The 9,338-nt window shown below is 40.6% G+C and overlaps 1 protein-coding gene across 1 annotated transcript in view; it reads right to left on the bottom strand.

The window, feature by feature from the left end:
* Positions 1 to 871: 871 nt before the first annotated feature.
* Positions 872 to 9,338, bottom strand: part of kcnt1b (potassium sodium-activated channel subfamily T member 1b) — a 60,099-nt gene continuing 51,632 nt past the window's right edge. Inside the window, exons 27-35 of the mRNA XM_070903674.1 lie at positions 8,792 to 8,875; positions 8,569 to 8,697; positions 7,847 to 7,867; positions 7,298 to 7,595; positions 5,638 to 5,700; positions 5,337 to 5,387; positions 3,280 to 3,291; positions 2,016 to 2,100; positions 872 to 992 (exon numbers count right to left, since the gene is read on the bottom strand). Coding sequence (XP_070759775.1) covers positions 872 to 992; positions 2,016 to 2,100; positions 3,280 to 3,291; positions 5,337 to 5,387; positions 5,638 to 5,700; positions 7,298 to 7,595; positions 7,847 to 7,867; positions 8,569 to 8,697; positions 8,792 to 8,875 — 864 coding nt within the window. The remainder of the gene's footprint in view (positions 993 to 2,015; positions 2,101 to 3,279; positions 3,292 to 5,336; positions 5,388 to 5,637; positions 5,701 to 7,297; positions 7,596 to 7,846; positions 7,868 to 8,568; positions 8,698 to 8,791; positions 8,876 to 9,338) is intronic.

Here is a 9,338-nt window from a genome sequence, read left to right as displayed (position 1 = left end):
AATAACAATATTCACTCTTTAACGATAACCACAACAAAAACCAGTGTCCAAAACAACACAACAAATAGAGAAATGCTGACAATTCTAATATGGCCGATAAAAGTGCCACTACAGTGTGTATATTCACAGATGACAGTTTGTCGTAAAAAAGTTTGTGCTTGTAAAGAAAATGAAAGTCCTGTCTGATTAGAAACAAAAACCAAACAGATATTTTGTAATAAATTAAGAAAAGTGCACACGTACTGTAACTTCATTTTAAATGCTTGAATTGACAGAAATTCATAGCAATTACTGTTGTTTTTAGAAAACATGATTGTTGAGATGTGGAGGAGGGTGTAGTTGCCCCGGGATTTAGTTCTTTAGGTAGAAACAGGCGCAGAGGAAGTCGGCCTGAGTCGTGGCACGAGGGCAACTTCACCCCCGAGTGAAATGATGATTTGAAATCCTGTACAGTATGTGCACAAAAACCTCCTTTGACTCTTCCAAAGACCTTTCACAACATCAATCAAATCTCTCAGACCTTTGGTTGGAAGGACGGAGCCGTTACTGGCCTGGTTTCTCAGATTGTTTTGCGAGGGTGATGCGTGTTAGTACAGAAGGTGCGTGAGGGGAGTCGGGGTCGATGATGAGGCACTCTTCATGCATCCTCCTGTAGCAGCTTGGTGGGGAAACAGCAGCTCTCTCTCTCAGGGCTGTCTTTTTAAAATGTTGATTATTTCTGTTCTGAGGCTGAGAGACACATAATGCACATTCACTATGGACTGCTGTTCTTGGCCCGAGACAATCCTTCATCTGCGTGAGACAAACGGGCTCTGTCGGCCCAGGCGGGGCATAGAGGTTAAGGGTCAGGGTGTCGAGGACTGATGGGGTTTCAGAGGTGAGTCTCATCTCTCGTCTCTGTGCCAAAGTCCTGCTGGTTCCTGGAGCTGCGGGCCTGCCCCACCTGCGAGTCCTCGGGCATGTGTGCCAGCGGGTCGGACCGGATAATGTACCTGTAAAGACACAATCAACTAATGAGCAAGAGGGTAAAGGTTTACTTAAAAAGTTTTAAATCTGGTATAAAGTCTGGACTTTCTGTGTGTGCCCACAAAATAACGGCTTGAAGTTATTGCTTCTTAGTCTTGTGTAACTACAGTAGTAGTTAAATAGTTTTCAAATCAAATAATACTTTGAATAGAGACAGAAGCAGGGAGTAAAGGGCAGTAATACAGTACTATGTTATTGCATGAACATAAAACAAAAGGAAAAAGTGGTCTTGCCACACTGTTCTCCCCCTGTAGAAAAATTGGTTGTTGTTTAAGTCATTGAGTTGATGTCGAAAATGAACACGTAAAAACATTTTTATTTGCATTAAACAGATTTGTTTTGCAGATTTTAGCCCATTAAAACAAACGAGTAACTACAAGATGTTGGCCACCTCATTGTCCAACCTGCCAGTGTCATTTAGTATCAACGATTCAGAAAAATAGCAATTCTTGTGTATTACTGAAGGCGCCCATTGACTGTGCTCTGTGACAGGGCAGGTGTTAATTAAGTTGCATTCATTAGCTCGTCATGGTCAAAACAAAAACAGAACAAATGCTGCTCTTGTGGTACTTTGTTGTACTCATTTTTCATTTCATGTGTACATCCATAGTTACACTATTTAACTGTATTTTGTTGAACAGTTTCTTTTAGCTTATAAAGCTCTGTTTTAGAAAGGTTTTAATAAAATATATTTAATTATAGAAAGGCATCAGATATATATGCAGATAGAGACAATATACTGAATTTTGTTCTACAAATAAACTACTGAACATGATTTTTAAATGAAACGTGTGTTTTTGTTCGTCACTAACATCAGTCTGAAAATATACTCTGGTATAACTCAACTGTGCTTCCAAAAATGTATTCAAATAGTGAAAAATCAATTGAAACAAAATGCTAATTCAGTCTGATTATCAGACATTTTAAAATGACATAATACTTTTGTTACCAAAGTAAAGTCTTCTGGGCATAAGAGGAAAACTTCTTACACAATGTCGTTTAGCTCCAGCATGGTGTCCGGAGGAGGATTGATGAGGACGTAGGACAGCGTGTTCTGGTGGTCGTTCATCTCGTCTGGAAGAAGAGACAGAAGAGACCTTCAGAGCCGCTCTGGAGCCCTCCCTCGTCCCCCTCCATTATGCAGTACACCAGCCATGAAATGAACCAGTGAAGATATGAGACTCCCTCGTTTTCAACCTCTCAGTGAGGACAAAGGCAAAGTAACCCACGTACAGCATCAGAGCCAGCGGTATGAACATCTGAGACAAATAGTTACGGGGACGTTCTTTTCCTCGTCTGGCAGGTAATCAAAGAGATGCTTGTTACAACAATTACAATTTTAAAAAATAGCTGAATTTACAAATACATTTTGCATTTCATTAGTATTTCGACTGATGCTGGATTTTTGAGGCCGATATGGGTATCGATATTTGGGAGTTAAAAAAAAAATTAAAATCAGATAACAATAAATAGGGAGATAGTAATTTTTTTTAACAGGACACATAAAATAAACAAGCAGTTTTGTCGTGGATCAAAACTGCTTGTTTATGTATCTTGATAACAATAAAAAGAAAATCTGAGCAGGACATTTTACAGCCCGTGCTCTCCGATGAACAAACTGTGTGATGTTTGTAAATCAAACCAATACACCAAATAGATTTATTATTTCTATCTATTTTGGTATTAAACATGTATTTATTCATTCAGTTATCAATAGTTTTCTGTATTTATTGATAAATGACTCTAAATTTCTGTTCAACTAAATAATGATTGATTTAAAGATTATTTTTTATTTGTAAAATGTTTTAATAATCCCTGTTTTTATCTAATACAAAATAAATTGATAAATTGCCTACTTTTTGCAAAAGTCTTTTGGCCTTCTATATACAGTCAGCTGTAAATAGTTTCTTTAATATATATATATATATATATATATATATATATATATATATATATATATACACTGAATATATAAACAGCTGCAAAAATATTATTTTATTGCTTCCACAATATAGTTAAGCTAATCATGGAAACTGTTTTGTTATATTTGATTGAGAATCAATAAGAGGAAACTTACATTAATTCCACAGAGTCATATTACTGTGTGAGTGTGTATGTCAGTGTGTGTGTTATTCATGTCTGTATGTGTGTGTGTGTGTGTGTTGAGAGCTCTCTGGCGGTGGCTGCTACTTGCGTTGCGTGATGGACAGAGGAAGGGAAAGGAGGGGCACATGTGTCTCCATGACAACCCACCTGCTTGTGGCCCTTTATAAAGCCAGGCGGGGTGGAAGAGAGAGAAGGGCTAACCGTTACTGACAGGGCACTCTGTGGAACAAGGGGCGGCCCATGCTGCCTGCTGACTGAAACAGCACCCCCATGCGCAGCTTCAGAACGGAGCCAACATGCAGACAGCGTCCTCGGCTACGCCACAAAATCCATCCCCATCGCATTCCTTTTTTTTCCCCTCCTGCGCATTCCACACTGGACCAGCAGGCTGGCGAGGCGGCAGGTTGCCATGCCAACGGATGGACACTCAGCCCCCCCCCCCCCCCCCCACCCACCACACCCACCACCACAACCCACCCAGAGTGACATGTGACACAACCCCACAGACACAGAGGACATGCTCCAGCATCCGCCAGACTGGACCAAACGCAGAGCGACTCAAACCAAACTGAGAGTGGAGCAGAACACACTGGGAGTGTGAGAGTGGAAGCTGGATCAACATCTGGAAGTTACATTTATTCTATAACACTGAAAATGATGGTGGAGAGATATAAGATGCTTGCAGGATTTATATGAGTGATGTCAAGGACTGTACCAATTTGTTTTCCCCTCTAATCCACGCTGTTATTGTCGACTACTCAGTGTATTAAATGTGGATTATACCATGGCCACAGAAAAAAAAAAGAATCAAGAAACTTCACACATACAGTGCAGTGAGAAAGTATAAAAAAGGTCAGGTGCTCTGTAGTCCAGGACTTTGAGTCCACTTTAAGTGCCCACTTTTGCTGGTGTTTGAGGGTGCTTTTGTTCAATTTTCGGACATTGTAGCAGCCTATTGATCCTAATCACACAGACGATGGAAGAAAAAGACAAGTCACCTGACCTCCATCCAGCTGTTTCACTTACTGAAAACCAGACTCAATGCATAAAGCACCGCCAAACAAGCAAGCATCTACACTGTCTACCTAATATGGATGCAATTCCTTGTACTCTGTACTCTCTTTACCTACGTCTGTCCCAGTCATGTTCTAAAATTGGTCTCTTTTTGTCAGCAAGGTCGAGGTTGCATTCATAGTAAGCTGGAGGTTTTAACCATTTATCAAACGTTTCACTATCTGTTCGCTTGCTTGTTTTCACGCACTCTCAGTCCCTGCAAGTGGCGTTACATCTGACTTAAGTCTAGTTTTTTTCAGTTATTGTGACAATAAATAAACTAAAGATCAGCCTTTCAATTGCTTAATTAAAACTTTATTTTCCTCCTAAACAAAAATATATGGATATGTATATTTTCATGAAATCAGAATTCATATTTCTACTTCATCTATCTTTCCACATACCTCTGCATCTGCAGAAGTGCTCCTGGTGGGGAGTTACTCCCCTAGAGTGCACGTTTACGTCACCGCAGTGAGAAATGAAACCACTGGAGGTCAGCTAATTAAGGTTGTTTTTAAATTCAAGCTGAAAGTCAGCACTTTGACATCAGTCATGTTTCATTTCAAGCCCAATGTGCTGCAGTACAGAGCCACGCCAACAAACATGTTTTCCTGTCCTTATATTTGCTGACACACCGTGCATTAAACTAACTACGAACAAACTTTAAGAAACGAATGACAATTTAAACACCGCTTCCCTTTGTGGTTGGGAAGCAGTGGTTATTAAGTGGTTGTTAAGTGGCCATGGTATAAGTGTGAACATACACTTTGACGTGTCCTGGTAGATGGAAATAACAGACACGATGCAAAGCAGAGTGGCGTTTCCTTCTTCACATATCTAAACGGTATGAATTTCACATACATCTAACCTTCCATCTACAGACACAATGCGTTCGGCTCCACTCTTAAAGCCATACTCTGGTGCCCTGCAGTACTCTAGCCATTTGGGACGTCACCTCACGGGAACACAATGCAGAAAAGACCAGATAGAGAAAGACAGCGAAAGAGGGATAGTAGAGCGAGAGAGTGAGAGATTGGCTGCTGATCTACCACTCATTCTGGCAGGACGCAAACACACACACACTTACACTTACACGCACACGCACACACACTCATGCAGTAAAGTTGCAGTACTGTGATCAACCAGCTAACCTGACGGCCTGGTCCCCTCTGTATACGGGTGCTCTGAAATGTCCTGCAACTCTAAGCAACGGCATTCACTGTTAAACTTCAAAGGCCTGATTATAAATCAACTACAAATTTTATATCAACCAAAAAAAAGATCAGACAAAGAGTGGGAAAAAAAAAACATCTTCTAGAAATGGATCTAGTTCTGTGGATAAATTCAGTGCACTAATCTTCAATGGATGCTGGTGAAAGGACAAACTCCTTTCTCCACAAGATGGATGTAACCACTCACATGTTGTAAATGAGAAACAGCACAATAAATTACCTTGCAAATATCCTAGATTTACTCGATTCATGACATCGCTCGCAGTGAGATTAGAAACATCCTCTACAAGCCAAAGGAGGGAAGACAGAAGAGTCAGAGAGAGAAAGAAGGAAATGAACAGAGGAGGGAGGAAGGAGGGGGGGGACAAGAAAAAGAAAAAAATCAGGCAGGCAGCGAATGCATTTGCAGTTTCAAAAATAACTTTTTTAAAAAGGTGAGAGCAATGCAAAGAAGCCATGCAGTCATGTGTGCACAGAATCACTTCCAAATTATTCATCTGTCACGTTATGATCCTGTTGCAGTAATCCTTACTGACATTCATGGTTCATAAGAAGTCCTTGAGCTTTTGGGGTTCTTCCTGAAAAGTATTTAATTGACATGTTACATAATATTTGGCAGGTGCAACACATCTGGAGCATGATTCTGCTTTTGTTTTGAAGCGTGAAGCTGGGAGGAGAGAAGAACTGAAGAAAAAAGAAAGTACAAGAAGTGAGCAGATAAGAGTGCAGGCAATTGCAGTCTGTGATCAAATGCAATTGAGACGAGGTTTTAGTGCTCCTGCATCTTCATGCATGACGTGTTCACATCCACATATGTTGGTATGACCATGACCATGGAGCGGTGTGTACGTGTGATGGCACATGGAGGAAGAGAGTTTGATGAGTGTGAAACCGATGTTTAAAGAAAATGAGGTTTAATGGTGATGTAGTGTGATGTTAATGGTCTGTGCTATCAAGACCCACAGCGCCACGTCTTAATAGGTAATGAGATGAGATAAAATGACTGGAACACAGATCTGAGTTTGTCAAACACAGCTTTTCTCACGGCTGAAATCATTTAATTGGTTGAGAGTGGGTGGAGCAAAAGAATTACCTAAACTCAAGAATCTTGAAGAACATCTAAACAATGTAAACATGAAAGATTTGCCTCTTTAACACTTAGTAGCTGCACAAAAACATACATAAATCTTTTGTCTGACCAACAGTCCAAAGTCCAGAGAGATTCAATTTACAATGATAAAAAAACCTGCAAGTATTCACAGATGTAAAGCTGGAATCAGTTTTCGGCATTTTTGCTTCAAAATTACTTAAATAAGTAACTGATTATTATTATTCAGCATTTACTACCGATGTCATACTATGAGGACTCTTGCTCCTAAAAGAGAAACTACAATCTAGTCAGAATCATGTCTGCAGATTATCTAAATGACCACAGCTACACAGGTAGTGTTGGCTAGCCTACTGACCTTCCATGACATGATCATGAACATAAAAAGGGCCACCAGCTTTATTTTAGTTTCTCTATTCTCACATGACAACAGATTCTTAGGCTCTACCCACTTTAACTCAACCAGTTACATTATTTCTGCCTCCAGAGCTGCTTCAAAGAAATGTTTATTGAACTGAAACTCCAATCTGCAACAAACATTATCATTTGAATTATAATTCATTTTCAGGTACATTATGACTAATTATGATTAAATCATTATTAATTAAATGTGTTTACGCCTTACTTACTTAACGTGTTTGGTCTTGCTATACAATTAGTGATATATCGTAAATTACTGCATTGAATTACACGCCAACTTCTACATAACAAAGCAAACACACCGACTGTCTATCACTTCTCTGAATGTCATGCCATCAGCTGTTCCGCTCACCGTATCCCACGGTGGGCAGGCCCAGGTGCTTCATGCGGTTCTTGACCAGCTCAGACAGCTCCTGCCGCTCAGAGCGTCGGTACAGGTTGAGTCTCTGCTGCGAGATACGCTCGGCTCTGCTGGACGGTTTGGTGCTCTTCCTGCTCAGCCGCCGGGCCCACTGCATGCTCTTCTTCCTCAGCAGCGGGTGCTCCGATTGGTCGCTCGTGGTGGAGTTTCTGTGGGCCGTCTTCTCCTTCCAGGACTCTCCGCGATCGCGATGCTCCACGCCCTGCTCCACGTTGATGGACACCTGAGACTGGGGAAGCAGGGTGGCAGTGTTAACGCTGGACACTATGTGCTTTTTATTTTTTTAAAGATATACCTGTCTGTATGACAATAAAAGCAAACTTTAATGCCTTTCTAAGTGCTCTTTCCAGGAGCCTGCATTATCAAGCTGCGATGGTTATGAACTTCCAGAAAAATGCCAGCAAGGTATTTTCCATCTTTAAGCAAAAGGTGACTCCCATTGAAATACCCAAATTAAAAATGAGCACATTTGGATCTTACCTGTGCGTAACTGTCCTTGTACTGAAACAAGAGAAGGACAAACAGACATCCAAACAAAAAGAGATGCAATGAAAGGTGGGGGCATCCAAAGCAAACAAAAATCATCTAAAGCCTCAAAAGCCAGCACATGAAATAGTAAATATGGTGCATTTACTATTTTATCATTCACTGTTAAAAATGGTGAGAAATTAACAGCCAGCAATTGTACATTTCTGGTTTGTATTTGTCTCTTATACCAGCCACTTATATAACCTGCCAAATATGATGTATTTTATTATGACAAAATAGTGAAAATAATGCACCAAAAACTGTAGTATTCAGAAAAACGTGTTCATTTCCTTCTCCTGCTTGGCATAAAACAAATCAAAGAGAGAAAAATGCATAACGGAGCAAACGATGATGAGAAGACAAAAAACCTGAGCATTAAAATCAGCTGAGTTGGGAAGATTAATAAAACAAAGAGAGGAAGAGAGAATGGAGAAATATCTGAAGGGACAAATGAGAGATATTTTAGGAGAGAAATGAAAGCAGAAAAGATGCAAAGCGAGGAAGGACATCATGAAAATTTGAAGAAGAAGAGGGTGAAACAGGAGAAGGAAAGAAGCAAAAAAAGAAAGAGAGGATGAATAATGGAAGGAGGCTCAAGCTGCAGTCCTGCCTCAGCTGGTACCAAACCCAAAGCGAGGTCTCAGATATTAAGTGTCTGATCAAACTAAACTTGCCTCTGAGGTTGAGAACATGTGCGACTCGGTACGGTAGATCCCTATGGGGATCTCGGCACTGGAGGAACAAAGCTTCTGGAAGAGCCTGCCGTAAGTCCTGATCCACAGGTCCTCCTCTGTGATCTTCATCTGAGGAGGGTGATAAATCAATCAGACGCCGTCACGCACTCATTTACTCAAACTTACAAATCACTTGCTTAGCAGTGGGATTATTCCTACTTACAGCACACAGGTACCCAGATCCGGGCGTGGTGTCCAGGCCAAGAAGAAGCCTCGTGATAGCGATCATGTAGTCTTTAACAAACGACTGTAAAAACAGAGAGAGAACGGCTGCGGTGAAAAAGTTTCCAACTGTAGTAAACAAGCCCAGCTGCAAACAACTTGGACAGCAATTAGGGTTAGACATTTATGTGTATGTGCTCCCAACATACTGGGCAAATCAATCCTATTTAATTATTAAAAAACAATCAAATGCTCCCACACTGTTTCATTACATGGGCTATTCACTGCAGCCTAGACTTCTCCTTTAACTATGGGTCTGTGGAAACTTTTAATGTTGTTCTTCTAGAGGCTTTTCATCTAGGACCCACCTCCAGGGGAAACACTGAACTGCTTTTATGTTCGACATGAAACTTGTTCTAGAAAACACTGACTTAGCTGCCGTCAAACATCCATATTAGACAAACCTTTCAGCTTATTCCTTAACTTGCTTTGAGGTGATGTAGCTGCACAAAAAGCTAAGACTGATGAAAAGTTAGTCTTTGCTCTCC

The sequence above is a fragment of the Enoplosus armatus genome, chromosome 4 (genome assembly GCF_043641665.1).
Source record: "Enoplosus armatus isolate fEnoArm2 chromosome 4, fEnoArm2.hap1, whole genome shotgun sequence".
NCBI lineage: Eukaryota > Metazoa > Chordata > Actinopteri > Centrarchiformes > Enoplosidae > Enoplosus > Enoplosus armatus.
The sequence above is the reverse complement of the archived record's forward strand: the minus strand, read 5'-3'. Positions and strand labels throughout refer to the sequence as shown.